The 16,556-nt window shown below is 35.1% G+C and overlaps 1 protein-coding gene across 3 annotated transcripts in view; it reads right to left on the bottom strand.

The window, feature by feature from the left end:
- The window catches only part of URB1 (URB1 ribosome biogenesis homolog), a 107,269-nt gene that overhangs the window by 71,923 nt on the left and 18,790 nt on the right, over positions 1-16,556 (bottom strand). For all 3 annotated transcript variants that reach the window (XM_074214114.1, XM_074214115.1, XM_074214116.1), the window contains 9 exons: positions 16,362-16,447; positions 15,268-15,393; positions 13,925-14,046; positions 11,059-11,254; positions 10,001-10,138; positions 7,686-7,859; positions 4,874-5,012; positions 4,057-4,173; positions 2,563-2,675 (listed from right to left, as the gene is read on the bottom strand). In XM_074214114.1, coding sequence (XP_074070215.1) covers positions 2,563-2,675; positions 4,057-4,173; positions 4,874-5,012; positions 7,686-7,859; positions 10,001-10,138; positions 11,059-11,254; positions 13,925-14,046; positions 15,268-15,393; positions 16,362-16,447 — 1,211 coding nt within the window. The remainder of the gene's footprint in view (positions 1-2,562; positions 2,676-4,056; positions 4,174-4,873; positions 5,013-7,685; positions 7,860-10,000; positions 10,139-11,058; positions 11,255-13,924; positions 14,047-15,267; positions 15,394-16,361; positions 16,448-16,556) is intronic.

The raw sequence follows: 16,556 nt of genomic DNA, 5'->3' as shown, positions 1-16,556 counted from the left end.
GTGAAGACTAGTATAAACTGAAAAAGTGAAATGAGCAGAACCAAGAGAATAATCTATACAATAAGAATCACATTGTAAAGAGAAACAACTTCAAGGGGCGGCTAGGTGGCACAGTGGATAGATCACCGGCCGTGGAGTCAGGAGTACCTGGGTTCAAATCCGGCCTCAGACACTTAATAATTACCTAGCTGTGTGGCCTTGGGCAAGCCACTTAACCCCGTTTGCCTTGCAAAAAAACCTTAAAAAAAAAAAAAAGAGAAACTTCGAAAAACTTTAGAGTTCTGATCAAAGCAATAATCAACCAATATTCTGGAGGACTCGTTATAAAATATGCTTCTCTTTTTTTTTAAGGTTTTTTTGCAAGGCAAATGGGGTTAAGTGGCTTGCCCAAGACCACACAGCTAGGTAATTATTAAGTGTCTGAGGCCGGATTTGAACCCAGGTACTCCTGACTCCAGGGCCGGTGCTTTATCCACTGCGCCACCTAGCCACCCCTGCTTAAAGAGATGGCCTCAGAGTGTAGGATGAAATATGGTCAATGTAGGAATCTGTGCATGTTTATTACTTTTTTAAAATTTCTTAAAAGGGAGGCTCAGGATTGGGAGAGAGGAAATAAATCTGTCAATTAAAAAATGAAATTTAGAAAAAAATTATGTGTTAAAAAAATTAGAATGCTAATGCAGATCATTTTTTTTTTAGGTTTTTACAAGGCAAACGGGGTTAAGTGGCTTGCCCAAGGCCACAAAGCTAGGTAATTATTAAGTGTCTGAGGCTGGATTTGAACTCAGGTACTCCTGACTCCAGGGCTGGTGCTCTATCCACTGCGCCACCTAGCCACCCCATAATGCAGGTCATATTAAAGAAGATACATTTCACATTCAAAGCTACAAAGCAAGCTTTGCCAATCAAAGTAAGCAGTCTAGTATGAACTGTATACAAATGGTTCCTATCATAAATAGAGAAGAAAAAGTAAAACAAATCATCTCCAAGTACAAGGAGGTCTTCTTCCTAATTATGAGAATTCTTCTAAGGAATCCATCAAGTATGTCATTTTTTCAGATCAAGCAAACTTCCTATGGCTTGATATACCTGTTTGTGTGAGTTTTCCTGTAAGCCTCAGGGAAGTTAAACTCAAGTATCAGTATACTTAGAAGTCAAAATGCCATGAACATTCTCAAGTATTTTTGAAATTACTTAAAAATAGTTTATCTAATATTATTTCCAAGTTACTGATTCAGATGAAGAGACATTACCATATTACTATGCTATAGGCATTCTAAGGGATTCCCTCTTGCCAACTGAATAAAGCATGAATTTATAATTATTGGCAAACAAGAATCTCCACATGATACAGAAATAAATTTGGAGTCAAGAGAACCTGGGTTAGAATCCTCAGTCTGCTACTTATCACTCACACATTTAGATATGTGTTATAATCTCAGTGTACTCAACTACAAAACAAGGGAGCTGAACTAGGAAAAAGTCCACTTTTACATCTCAAAGTCCATGATTTTACTGATACTATTGTTCCAACCTGTCATTCTAGCCTTCTCTCACTGGAGAATCTTTCAGGTACTCTCTCTGTCCGCAGAAAATGGCTTTATCCATCCTCAATCTGCCTTCTCTCCCCTTCCACACATTTGCTCCTGCAAAACTCCATGCCCAGATTGGGCTCATTTCTTCCTCATCATCTCTGCCTGTTGAAATCTTCTTTCAAGGTTCAATGGAGTTTAAAGCTTTCCTGATCACCAAGTCTGAAGTGAAACTGTTTCCTCCTTAAATGACACATGAAAACTTGCACAACCCTCTCCTTTATACTTAACAAGTTCTATTTTATATTCAATTGGTTACAGAGATGTCATGAAATACCAGGCTTAAATGAATTAAACTGCATATCAACCAAAGGAAAACAGAGAGATGCATAGTAGCTGTGAGCAAGCTAGACCACATACATTATCAATGAAGAATTATGGGAAAAGACCATAAAAGATAATTATCAAAGCTATAAGAAGCTAAAAAAAGTGCTGTTCTAGCCTGTTGTGAGATCGATAGTTAAATAAATGATACACAGCCCACATGTTCCACAACTATCCATACAATGTCACATGATTTGAAGGAAGATCCTCCCCTTCTCAGGAGGGAGGGCAAGGACAAGAGTCATACTGAATGATGGAGCATGAATGAGCTGCCATCTGAGTCTCTGGAGAGATCATGGATCAATAAAACTATGAAAGAAAAGTACATGTCCTAAGTGTTATTCAACAATATTTCAAATTCCTTACACTTACCTGAAGACAAATGTCATAGTACATGTTATCATCTATCAGGCATACAAGGTGGTTCTTGTTTTTTACAGATCTAGACATCAACCTCTAAAAGACATGAATGGCCTAATTCTCTTCAAAAACAACCAACATTTTTCTTCAACCTCCTACTCCTGTAATAATTCATGATTCTGCTAGAAATACAGCCAGTTATTAGGGACCTACATAAGATTTTTGGTACATTATATCAATTTTAGCCTCTGAAGTTATATATTTGGTACAAGACTACTGGTCCCACCTGTCCTTTTAACCAGGCAAATTTGCTGGCAGGCAGTTCCAAGGCCACCTTCAGAATATAGTATTGAAGGACAGGAGGAACTTCCTCTTGAAATCCCTCTTCTGAAATGATGCCTAAGGTTTAAAGAGAAAAAAAATGAATGAATCTTGGAAGAATAGCTATAACTTAGAAATTTCCTATGGCAGTTGTTGCTCCTTGATTAATTTCCCACATTAGATGAACCAGACAAAAGATTTGGTTTTCAAAATAGAAAAGGAAGCTAAACAAGCTGTATTATAATGGTAGCATTATTGATTCCTCCAGTAATTCTATTTCACTCTCTACATTCTATCACTCACCTTTGCAGTGCTCTTATTATTTTCATCATAAATGCAATAAAGTAAAAAAAGGATCTAGTATCCTAAGATAATAACTGTTTGAAGGAAACCAATTTGCTTCTCAGGACATGAAGGAATAAAGTCTTCTAACCTTGAGAAGAAACTGAAAGCTATTTATCATTTAATGTTTTTGTCCTTCATTTTCAAAGAAGACCACAACATCAGGGAGGTGATGTCATGACAAGCACATGAACAGGATTTGAGTGAGGGGGATTATACTAAGTCATCAGCCTCACTTTCTCTTCTGGAGTCAACTGAGTCTAGTGGCCAGATATAAATCAGGACAACTAGAGATGACCCTAGATGTGAGGCAATCAGGGTTAAGAAACTTGCCTAAGGTCACACAGCTCATGAGTGTCAAATGTCTGAGACTGGATTCAAACTCCTGTCCTCCTGACTCCAAGGCAGTACTCTATCCACTGCACTACCTAGGTGCCCCTATTTATTATTTACCTAGCACTTGGTCAGTTCTTCTGGTTTCATTTACATATGCTTAGGGTATAAATACAGCATAAGGATCAGTTTCTCTGGTATTTTGCCACTTGGTCATTATAAAAAAATCACAAGTTAAATTCACCAGAAGGTAAAAAGATGGTCTAAGATTCTGATGACCATTCACTTCCCTTTCTGCTACTATCATGACAAAAGAGGAATGGGGTTTCATGAAAATGAAACAAATCTTTCTTTTGGTTCATTTCTGTGAGTTGCTTTGGCTGAAAAGAAGAAACCATATGAGCTGGCAGCCAGTCTTCCTACAATGAATGCCTAAGTATTGAACAAGCCAGCCTGATCCTCAGATAAACCCACAAGAGGGCTTACAATCCACCTCTGTATATCTAGTATACACTATCCATGACAAATATCACACTAACTCCCAGGAACATTTCTATGATACCAATAATCCATTGTCAATTGGTATGTGTAAAGGAAGACCACATTCATTTTAATACTGCGCTAGGCAAACATAGTCAGGAAGATAAATTTCTAAAAGAAAAGGAACATAATTCACACCAAAGCAGCCCAAGAAAGTCTGTCCACTCTTCTGAAATAATTGCAGTGCTCCCAATGCCTGCAAGTAGAAATAATGAAAGAATAACTGTAATCATCTTAGACATACCTTTTAAAAGCTTGCTGAAGTCAAATGTACACTGAATGACCACATGGGGAACCACCATCTGGTAAAGACAAATGACTTGAAGTAAAGTAGCCTTTAAAAGGGTTGTTTCTGCATCATCTAAGCCAAAGAAGACCAAGATAAATTAGAGAATACAGGCATATTTTTCTGGTAATCAGTTTCACCTTAGCAATCATGTCAATTCTAAAACCAAGAAAATATTTACATTCACTTCTATAATTTACTAAAAAGATGACCTAGGGGAAAGAAAAGTTTTCAAAAATTAATTAATTAAATCAAGCTGCATGTAAAACTATACTATGTTTTAAAAAAAAAGACACATCAAACAGCAACCAGGCATTGAATTTGGCTTAGAATACAGCTGTGGACAGTTGCACTGTGGTGTATTATACAGGTAGTAGACTTGTGAGGTAGTAGACGAGTCGGGAGAACCATCATAGTATATCAATCAAAAGGCTTAAATGCTTACTTACTAAGAACTATGCAGGGGATAGAGAGACAGAGGTGATGAAGATGTGAATTAAGGTGGTAGCTGTCAAGCATTAAGAAAAGTATATATATGAGAAATGTTGCAAAGATAAAATTGGCAAGATTTGGCACTTTACTGGATATGTGAGTTGAGTGAGGAAGGGTGGTTGATGAGGACTGTTAAATATAAGCCTACATTACAAACCAAATTTTTAGGGCGTAAAATAGCTATTTTTATTCAAATTCTTTGACAATCACTTTTCAGATTTTTTCCAGAAGACAAAACACAGGTCATTTGCATAGATTTAGAGAATTCACACCATACACTCACCATTTTCATAATCTACTTCCGTAGTGTCAGTCATTTCATCTTCAAGTGAACTTTTCTTTTCTACCCCACCATCTTCATTTGTTATTTGCTTTCCAAGTGTTTGCCACACACATACAATATTATTCAGATCTGGTAAAACCTACACAGGGAAAGGAAAACAGAGTCAATAGAAATAGCGTATTCTCTAAATGAACACAACTGGGGTGGTGAGAGAAATAATTATTTTTCTCATATTAACAACCAATTATTAAGATTAAATTTTCCCCTTCCTATTTCCACATTCAATCAGTTTCTGGAGAACATTATTGATAGGCAAGATTCTCCCAAATTCTTAGGGTATATGCTTTTTGATCTTGGATGGGACCCCACGAAACTTACAAAGACCTTACAGACAAAATCTTACAGATGGAAATAAACCACTATCCTTGGAACCTTTTATTAGAATTAAAAGTGTCCCAGTTTACGAAGAGAAAAACCATCCAGAGTAATCTGGGTAGAGATGTTTTCACTGGAAGTGGCTGAGTCTCATCATCTTGTCACCTTCTTAGCAGGAGGAACTGAAGAAATTTTGTCTAACACCTCATTATTATGTCTGCTCTCTCACTGATGACCAATCAGGGATGATTTTTCACCTTCAGGTACACCCACTTTTTTTTTAGGTGTTTTTTTTTGAAAGGCAAATGGGGTTCAGTGGCTTGCCCAAGGCCACACAGCTAGGTAATTATTAAGTGTCTGAGACTGGATTTGAACCTAGGTACTCCTGACTCCAGGGCTGGTGCTTTATCCACTGCGCCACCTAGCTGCCCCTACACCCACTTTTCTAAAGATTTTTTAAGCACTGAAATGTGTGCTTTGTGTGGAGGGACTTTGGTTTATGAGAAGTCATTATCATCATTATTATTTACTTGTCATAATTAATAAAATTGATTATTAATTGGCCAGAATTTGTGTCTCTTAGACATGAAAATGAAATGAATGAAAACATTCATCATAGTGGAGAAAAGACCAAGGAAAAAAATTCAGAGTGTCAACAAGAAGCCCCTTCCTGTCATGTTCTGGGGAATTCCTGTTTTTCCTTTGGGCCTGATCCTCTATAATGTTGTTTCTCTAGGAAAATATATTGAAGTCCCTTTGAGAAAATGGGCTTTGAATTTAAAACAAATGACAACTATGAAGTTGGTAATCTAAGGAAAGATTAGATTCTAAGCTGTACCTGAAAAAAAGCCAACCCTGATATTCATGCCACTTTCTCACATTTTCATTCACCCATTGATGCCATGGCTAAAGGATACTAATGGCTCACACTTCTATGTCTCTTTAAAGGGTCTACAAAGCACTTTCTCTACAACATTCACAACAGTTCCTTGAAGTGGGCTACCTGGACATACTTGGTTCTGAGTAACAGAGCAGGTCTACTAGACCAAGTTCTCATTCTGGTTCTGACACTTGAAGCTGTATGAGCACAAGAAAGTCTAGGTGGCACAGTGGAGAGAGTGGATAGATTCATCTTCCTGAGGACAAGTTCAGTCTTAAACACTTTCTAGCTATGTGACTCTGGACAAGGCACATAAGCCTGTTTGTCTTAGTTTTCTCATCTGGAAATTGAATGGGGAAAAAAAAAAATCACAAACCACTGCTGTGGCTTTGCCAAGAAAAACACAAATGGGGTCATGAAGAATCAGATGCAACAGAACAACAACCAACAAAGTAGTAGTGATGCTCAAATGATAGAATGCACATAACTTTAAAGCACAATACAAATGATATTGTTAGCAAAGTTATGAAGTGGTATACTCTTAATGGAAAGCAATAGAGAATTATGTCATAAGAACTACAAAATTGTTCCTACTTATTCCTAGGTCTTTCCCTTCATTAATACTGACCCATATGAAATGATTTAGGAATTTATTTTAGCAGTACAATTTATAATTTAAAAAAACTGGAAACAAGTTGTGTTAAGTTTCTGGAGTACAGTAGAACTGAAGTATCTGAATGAAATAGAATATTACTGCACTAGAGGAAATGACAAATGCATGAACACCATTAAAAACTGGCAAGACACAACAAGTGATGCAAAGTGAAAGAAATAAAACCAAAACAACCTACTGACTATGCAACTCTTGAAGTAAAGAGGAGCAGATAAATAAATACACAGAAAATGAGTACAGAAGGAAACAAACAAGATACAGGAGGAGGATGGTGCAAAAAACAGATTTGGAATTTCACTGGTCTAAGCAATTACCAATGAGAACATATCCTCTATCAGTACAGATCAGGAAGTTGTTCTTTACCTTAGTCTTAGGGAATTTTGAAGGCACTGAAGATCATAGTCAGTATGTGAGAGATGGGATTTGAAGTTAGGTCTAACTGACCCTGAAGGTGGCTCTTTATTCATTACTCCATTATGTAATTTTAAATTTAATATATACTTTTAAAATACAAACAATAATGAGTAGAAATTTATGATCTCATATAGAATTCATCAATTTTTTTCCTTCTACCCTTTGTTCTTTGGAAAGATCAGAATACTTATATTCACTGGCAGATCATAAAAGAAACTGAAAATGTTGCAACTGGTCCCATAATCACAAAGCTGGGACCTCAAATACAAAGAATAGGACTCATGTGTCTCGTACTTCCCATTATGCTTTGCTTTAGACCCTCAGTCCCTGGGCTTTTCCATCTCCTGGTTTTCTGGTGTCCTTCATTCAGGGCCACATGTTACTTTCTGCTGCCTCAGAGCTACCTGTTATTCACTTCCAGGCTTAAAAAAAAAAAACTTTTCAAAGGACCACATTCTTTCCTTTCTTACCTTGCTCATAGCTTCTCTATATTGATGCACAAATTGCTCCATCATCTCAGGAGTGTAGATGCTTGACTTCTGCCACACATCCTTACTGAGACAGTGAGTAATGTTTTTTAATGTTCTCTTCAATATGGTGGAAATGAGTGATAAAATTCTGTGATTTACTAATTTGTTTTTCACCTGCGAAGAATGAAAGAGAAAAAGGTCAATCAACTTCTTTACAATATACTGTTGAGCACACTGTAAATTCACAAGGTAAGCTCTAAATAGTAGAACCCAAGGGGTCACCAATCTGGGATTTCTCTCTCTCTTGAAGGAAACACTACTGAAAGAACACAAGACAAGACATTTTCTGGGGTCATCTTGCATGGTCTACCTAAATGCCAATGACGTTCTTGATATAATGTTTTATTATAGACTAATAAAGCCTTATTAACTAGAACTCTACCAACTAAAACTATTTTTTGCCACTTTACTTATGGATGACTACACAAATGTCAAACATTATAGTTGACTACACAAATGTCAAACATCAAGTTCACCTTAAGGATTTATTTTTTAAAAAAACAATTTCATGGATATGTCTTGGGGTCAGTAATTATTCATCTTAGTATGCTACACTTTCTTTAATAATAGTCTTGTATGGGGCAGCTAGGTGGTACAGTGGATAGAGCACCAGCCCTGGAGTCAGGAGGATCTGAGTTCAAATCTTATCTCAGACCCTTAATAATTACCTACTTGTGTGACCTTGGGCAGGTCATTTAATCCCACTGCCTTAACTAAATAAAATTAAAAAAACAAAAACAAAAGTCCCATACAATAATTGTAGGTATTCAAAGTGATGGTCCTTAAAACACTTTAAGACTCTCAAATAATTAAAATATACTATACTTGTCAAAACAGAAAATAAAAAGTAGAAATAATACGTTCAACAAAAGTACAAATAAAAAGTGTCATCTACTAGTTATTTTAACAAGAATATTCCATTTTCTGAGCACTAAAGTTAACTGAAGTTTTATAATATCACATAAAAATTATATACTATATATCATATGAACTAACCACAAGAGTCTTACCTTATAAGTCTATCAAAAGGAGAAAGGTCGAGGGACCAGATATAACCTTTAACTTACAACTCAAAGTATTTGAATCAGGGTGCTGAGTCAACTGTTATATGGCTTATCTTCCAAAAAAGAAATGACAACTACATAAAAGATCCAAAAACTTTCAAGTCTGAGAAGGCCTGGCATACTTCTCATTTGTTGCCTAGAGATAAGGCTTCTTCCCTACACTGCACATAGCAAGAGCTGTCAGAAAGCAGAAAATACAAAAGTATCCTTATCCACTAACATTTCTTTTGAAAGATGACTTTGCAAGAATCCTGAGAAATGGGTCATCCATATAAGGAAAGTTACCATCCATACTTCTCTTTGAAATTTTAGCAGTAGATAAATAGGGTTTAAAATTAATTTTAACTGTCTGAGGCAGTCAGAATTAAGAACTTACAAGGTAAAAACACTGCCAGTCAGATCAAACTTTTTCAGAAACTCTTCCAAGTCCTGCCTAAGAGGAGGCATCTGTCTTACAAAAATATATTTTTTACCAGGTACCTAGAATGAAATATTGTCTCCTATAAAGAACAGGGCAAACTATCTGAGTCCCAACTTCACTTATTTGGCAAACAGAAAAAAAGTCCTTTTGATTGGTGACCCTACAATTTCTCTTGTATCTTTCTCACTCCCAGATCACATGTAGGAAAAGAAATTTTAAACCCACAATTTCATTCAACGATGTCAACATGATTTTAATGCAACTTTTATCCCACTGAATAATTTGTCCTCCAAAGACTAACCTTGCTAAATCTGCAAAAGCTCCTAACTAGAAAGCTGGACATAGCAACTCAAACACTCTACTAAAATATGAAGAAGCTGCAACCTGAATAAGCAGGTGTGTCCACATAGATGAAATCATGATTTGATGTAATAATGTATAGTATTCAAAGTAAGAATTTCTTACTAGGAACATAATAGTTAAATAGACAAAGATAAACACAGCTAGTATAAGGCTTTCAAAATAGTTATATAGGGGGCAACTAGGTGAATAGTGAATAGAGCACCGGCCCTGGTATCAGGAGGACCTGAGTTTAAATCTGACCACAGCCACTTAATACTTACTTAGCATTCCTGATTGTTTTTGTAGGACTATTCTCATTTTCATGGTCTGTTACCTACTCTAGCTTTAATTTTCTATACAAAAATAGCTATACAACCATCTATTTAGAGGAAAACAAGAATTAAATGATAGCAATAAGATTATCTTACTTTTAATCCTTGAGTAAACATGATTTTATTGCACACCAAAGGAACTGTTGTCACCATGACCATGGTCAACAATCTAGAGAAGGGTATAAACTCTTTGGTTTTGAAGGCTGGGGAAATCTCTGGCTGAGCTTCATAAATCTGCAGTAGAAGAAGAAAGAACATTTAAGCAATGCCTTAGTTAAGAATTAATGCTGAGGATAAATCTATTCACTAGTATTAATTGATGGATCATTATGGTTAAGTAATAATTACAATATTACAGGTCAAGGAATTGACTTTTTATTGTACTACTCTGCAGGACCAAATAAAAACCAAACAATGAATGATAAAAAAATCTGGGTCCACAGAAGGCAGAACAATAAGAAATCTGAGCTACCTTTATGGGACAGTTACTAGAGGAGCTGAAGATGAGTTAATTCACGTATCTACCTGTCAAAGATTCACAGACCCTAGTGGAACTTGTGACTTGAGTCCAAAGGTTGAACATGAAGAACATACATACACAGGAACAAACACACAATCACACACACATTCTACACTGTCTTTTCTGTGCCATTCAACATGAACAGAAAAACTGATGACCCCAAGACAAATTTCTCTTGGCAAGGTGGTCCTTCTTAAGAATATTAGTATGAAATTCCTGTTAATCTAGGAATATTCCATTAATCCTGAGTTTGTTTCTCCATGGTACTCACTACTGAACTCTTGTAATCATTTCAGGGTCTTAAGGATTATACAGGGTGTCCCCAAAAGGCTTAGTGTAGTTTTAAGCTATTAAAGCTTCAAGGAGGAAGAAAAATACCTATAACCACTGAAATTTTTAAAAGTTATCTCAGACACCTAGGCCTAATGGGACACCCTGCAAATTCTCTTTATTGACAGGCTGAATCTGTTTCATAAGCAAGACTGAGGCACAGTTGCAGGGCACTTTGGAGTACTCGAACAAATGAGAAACATATAGGTAAAAACACAGTGAATTCCTGCTGTTCTACACCACAGATGAAATAAAAAAGTGAAAATTTAAGCCCCTCATCTCCACCTAGAGTCATTTTCCTTACCTTCCTTAGTAGTTTAACATTGTTTAACCAAGTCAACTTCATCCTTGGAACAAAGGAAAAGTTCACCTCCTTAAAATACTTAGTGAGTAAGTCTGGGCACACTTTGAGAATGTTCACTACAAGCTCAGCCACCATGTCATCATCTGTTGCTGTCTTCAAACCCAGTAAGAAATTCAAGAGAGTCAAGTTTCCTCCTCTGATTTAAAAGAGAAAAAAGGTCTTAACTTAAAAACTCCAATAGCCAGTGGATCCTATAATAAATACCAATTTCCCTGTAGGACTGAGGAAAAGATAATTCTGAATCAGTACTATATCCTAGAGAAATTAAATGTAGACTATTGGGAATTGCTCAGGTTTCAGGAGGAGATATTTCAATTCTTTTTTTTAACTTTTAACTCTTTTTCTTAAAATACTCATTACACAAGAGCTGAAATATAAGGAAGCTGAGTTAACATCTCTTGGTTTTTCCTGGTTTATTAGAAGCACATTAAACATTATCAGTGAATATAATAATAAAATGAAGAAGGTGTATATGTGTATATCTTATTGGCTTATATAGGCATCCTACATACAAGTAATATGTGTCAGAGATTCATAGACCCTAGTGGATTTTGTGATGAGTCCAGAGGTTGAACAAGAGGAACACACATACACACAGGAACAAAGATTCATGTATGAGCATGCAAGGCAATGGTGTTAAGTGACTTGCCCAAGGTCACACAGCTAGATAATGATTAAGTGTCTGAGGCCAAATTTGAACTCAGGTCCTCCTGATTCCAGGGTTGGTGCTCTATCCACTGTGGCACCTAGTTGCCCAAGATATTCCAATTCTTTTGGGAGATTTTAAACCTTATTTTATTCCATCTGTGTAGGAGAAAACTGTTCTCCTGCTTTGTTTTCCTCATTATTCCCCCCTTTCTCCACCACAAACATATTTAAAAAACTATTTCTTTCTTTTTTTTATCTCATCCACATCTGGTTTGTTATAAATAAAAACCCAAGAGAGAAATCTGAAAAGGCTGGAGAAGAAAAAGCCAACCCTAGAAGAAAAAGCCAACCCTAGAAGAAAAAGCCAATCCTAGTCCCACAAGAAACTTTTTTAGAGCTAAAAGTAAAATGTCTAAGATTTGTCATTTCCCTCCAAAAAATTGCTAAACCACTTGTAGTTTGATAAAACTTAGTTTTCTGACTTCTCTTGCTTCCTTCTTTACCACAATTGAAAGACTTTTTGTTTAGGTTTGGGAACACTGAGAATAAATCAAGAGATAGATATTTTGAAGGAGTAGATCTTATTCTAAACCAAGCAAACTCCGAATTAAAAAAAAAAACTGATGAAAACTAGAATAGTGTAGAAAGTGAGATATAAAAAAAAGTTGTAGCCAATACATTTTAGGAATTTTCCTACCTCTTTCCTCTATCACTCTGTCTAAAAATTAATGTTTTATGTGACTCATGCCAAGGAGAATAACAAATTTAATAAATATGAGGGTGTATATATAGAGAGATATATGTAGATATAGATATGTCTTTAAACACATTATATTACTTGTATGTAGGATGCCTAAATAAGCCAATAAGATATACACATATACATCTTCTTCATTTCATTATAATATTCACTGATAATGTTTAATGTGCTTCTAATAAACCAGGAAAAACCAAGAGATGTTAACTGGCTTCCTTATATTTCAACTCTTGTGTAATGAGTATTTTAGGAAGAAGGTTAATTAGATGATGCAATCACCATCTTAGGAAATTGCTTTCGAAGTTAATGTGCCAACTCCATGATGATTGAGTTAAACAATAAATGGAGGCTAAGTCATTTCACCTGAGCTTGTACTACAATTGTACTAGAGCTAGCTCATATCAACTCAGAAGAGACCATTTCTACATTTTCAGTATGAGCTTTAACACTTTGGAAATTGGAAAAGCTATAAATCATGGACCAACTAATTGTTTGGTTGATTCATTGATTTTTGCTACTTTGTTAAAGAAAAAAGGTGATAATGCAAATTAAAACTTAAAAGTTTGTGCTAGATATATTCAGTCTTCCATGCCCACCCCCCCCAAATTTTCAGTAAACTGTTGCTAATCTCTAAAATGACAATACTACTTTCTACTTTATTCATGAATAGTCTAGACTGGAATGTCTGCCCCCAATCAAACCTGGATTTTATTCCTGGGGTCTTTATGATTCTATGAGCCTAAAGTACCTGCTCCAGATCTTAGAGGCTGTCTAGTCCAATGCTTTCTTTGAAAGATGAGGAATGTAAAGCCCATGAGCTTAAGTGAAGTGTCTTGTAGGACAGGTGGCATAATAAACAGTGGAGCAGGATTCTTAGCCAGACCTCTGGATCCAGAGCCAGGCTTCTTTCTGCTGTACTACCAGTCCTTGGGTCTCAGGAAAATCACCTGAGTCAGTTCCAAGGACTCAATGCCATTCAATGGTAATTTCTGGGCTTTGGCTCCCTCCAGAATAATCTCAGTCTACTAAGAGGTGAATGAATTCTGCCCCCATGGGACCTCTGGTCTCAAGAATGACACAGGTTCCCAAGGAATACACACACATTCCAAGACTGCCTCAAATCCATGGAATTCACCTGACAGCAGTCAGGGCTCAAACCTAGAGCAAATGAGATTCCAATTCATGTTACTCTACCACTGGACAAAAGTTTTTCTCTGTGGGAACTTAATAAATAAAACTTCTATGGACTGGTCTGGAAAAAGAAAGGAAAGGAACAAAGAGAAGATGATTTCCAAGGTCTCAATGAATCTTAAAATTCTACAACTAACTAAAGATTAACTGAATTTGCTGATTCTTCCAATTTAATGGCTTATAAGCAATACTCAAAACATTGTATTTTACCTGCCCAGAGTACCGAGAGACGGATCGAAGAAATTAATGCCATGCTTTGGGGAACAGCAAAGGTCCATTAAGAAATTGTGAACCAGTTCCCTTACCATGATCTTGGCTTCTTCTTCAGTAGGCTAATAGGAAGGAAGAAAATGGGAAAATCACAGAGGAAAAAAATAAATTAGAAAAAAGAGAGAAAAGAGAAAAATCAAAGCTTTTAATAACTAAAGGGTAAAAATAGGCAAAAACCAAATTTTATATCAAATTGTGGAATGAATAGGACAGAATTTTTGTTAAATGGCAAGTTTAAGCCTTTGTTCTAAAATGAGTTTAATACCTCATTAATACACCAAATTAATTTTGTTCTTAAGAATAAAATCCCACATTTAAAAGTATTTCATTAAATATCTAAAATTATCTGGCATGCAAGAAAGTGAAATACTTTTTCCAAGTCAACAAAGAAGTTTAATTTTTTAAATTTAACAGTATTTTAATTTTTCAATAAAATGGAAATACAATTTTCAGTAGTCATTTTTTGAAAGTTTTGAAATCCAAGTTTTTTTTCTCTCTCCACTTTCCAAGATGGCACACAAAGTTCAACATGATATAGCTTATACATGTAAACCATATTTTCACATTAGTCACATTGCAAAAGAAACAGAACAAAAGGAAAAAATCCAAAAAATGAAAATGGTATGTTTCAATTTTCATTTTAGACTCTATTAGTTCTTTTTCTTAATGTAAATAGCATATTCCATCATAAGGCTTTTAGGATAACAAAGTAATTTTAAAAGAGGACATATGCAAGTCATTATTATGAATGAAGGTAATATTACTGAAAAATCTAAATTATTTAATTTAAAAGTTCTACAAGAAAACTTGAAATAAAAAACTTTCATTTCTTGGTTATGTTTAATTTCAAGAACATATGAGAAAATAAAAATTAATGAAGTATTTACATGTTTTTAGTTGATTTAAGCAAAGAAATGTTAATATTCCTATCAATACAGTATTAGATAATAAATTGTATGTCCTACAACTTAAGAAGTTAGAAGCAGGCATCAGGAAACCCACAAAAAGCTGCATGAAAATCAGCAATATTAGAAAAGGACAGAGAGAAGGGAATACATTAAGCTTAGATTAATTCTATAAGACCAAAATGCATCAGCAAGTCATTCTAGGATAAGTATGAAACTTTCTGCAGAGAAAAATATCCCATTACTATTAAAAGGAAATTAACAAAAACCACAAGTCATAAGAAATTTATTACATTATTTAAGTGAATTAACACTCAATTCTATTTTACAAAATGTACAGATGACAGCAACATTTTAATTCCAAAGTTACTAATGTACCTTGCCATTTTCTGTGCTAACATCAGCAATTCCATTCCAACGATAAAGAGAAGCCAAGTTAGTTAACAAATTTCCAGTAAAGAAACGAACTTTCTGAGTCTTTGTGATGCCACTGTTGTGAACCACCTGAGAATAAAACAAAATAATGCAAATCATGTGGAATTTTATGCAATTTTTTAAAATTGCCATTACATATTTTTAAGAGGAAAAACATTTAACAATGTTCCAAGTACTATTTTGTCAGGCATAGTATCTCCATTTCGTTATAAAATCATAGCATAATTATATAATTCTGAGCTCTTGGGGACCCTCTCTATGTTTTTTCCCCCCTTGAACACTATTATCACCAGTAAATCTGCCCCACTGATAAGAGCAAAAAGTATGCAATACATGACTCTCAAGGTACTGTGAAGTGCTAGGTTAAGACTGCGAAGTGCTAGGTTTATAACCCTAATAAACATACAGAATTGTTCTCACCCAGAATTATAATTTATACCAGTGATTCTCAAAACAGAGTCCATGACATTAAAACTTTTTTTCAAAACAAAATTGAGATGCTTTTGTTGTTCTTCAAGCGTTTTTTGGTTGTGTCTGACTCTTTGTAACACCATATGGGGTTTCCTAGGCAGAGACTGTAGTGATTTGCTATTTTCTTCTCTAGTCCATTTTATAGATGAGTGAACTGAGGCAAACAGGGTTAAATGGCTTGCTCAGAGTCACACAGCTACTATATGAAATTGGTTTTGAACTCAGGAAGATGAATGTTCTTGACTCCAGGTCTGGCATTATATCTACTGTGCCACCTAGCAGCCTTATTGATACCTGACTTCTATTTATGTAATCCATATAAACAAAAGCTCCTTTAGGTCCTCAATTTCTAAGAGGATCTAAAGTCAAAAAAAATTTGAGAATTGATGTTAAATTAGAAATTAATTATTCTACACAAATTAAAAATTCTATACAATTTATTCTACACAAATTCAACACAAATTTATTCTGCACAAATTAAAAATTTACACAAATGAATAATGAAGTCATCAATGAAATTACATTCTATTAGACCATTGATAATTCCATTACTCAAGAAAACACACCTTGGTTTCTAGGGTGGACAATAAAAGATTGATAGTAGAAATTCTGTCTTCCTTCAAGCCTGTGGCAAAAATGACAGGGAGGAATTCTGAAAAGAAAATTTTTAAAAGTTAGGCTCAATTTAAAGAATTTCTGAAATAAGTAAAGCTAAAAAAAAGATTTTTTTTTTTGATATAATGTTACTTAGACAAAAGCAT

Source organism: Macrotis lagotis, chromosome 1, assembly GCF_037893015.1.
Source record: "Macrotis lagotis isolate mMagLag1 chromosome 1, bilby.v1.9.chrom.fasta, whole genome shotgun sequence".
In the NCBI taxonomy this organism is placed as follows: Eukaryota; Metazoa; Chordata; class Mammalia; order Peramelemorphia; family Peramelidae; genus Macrotis; species Macrotis lagotis.
The sequence above is the reverse complement of the archived record's forward strand: the minus strand, read 5'-3'. Positions and strand labels throughout refer to the sequence as shown.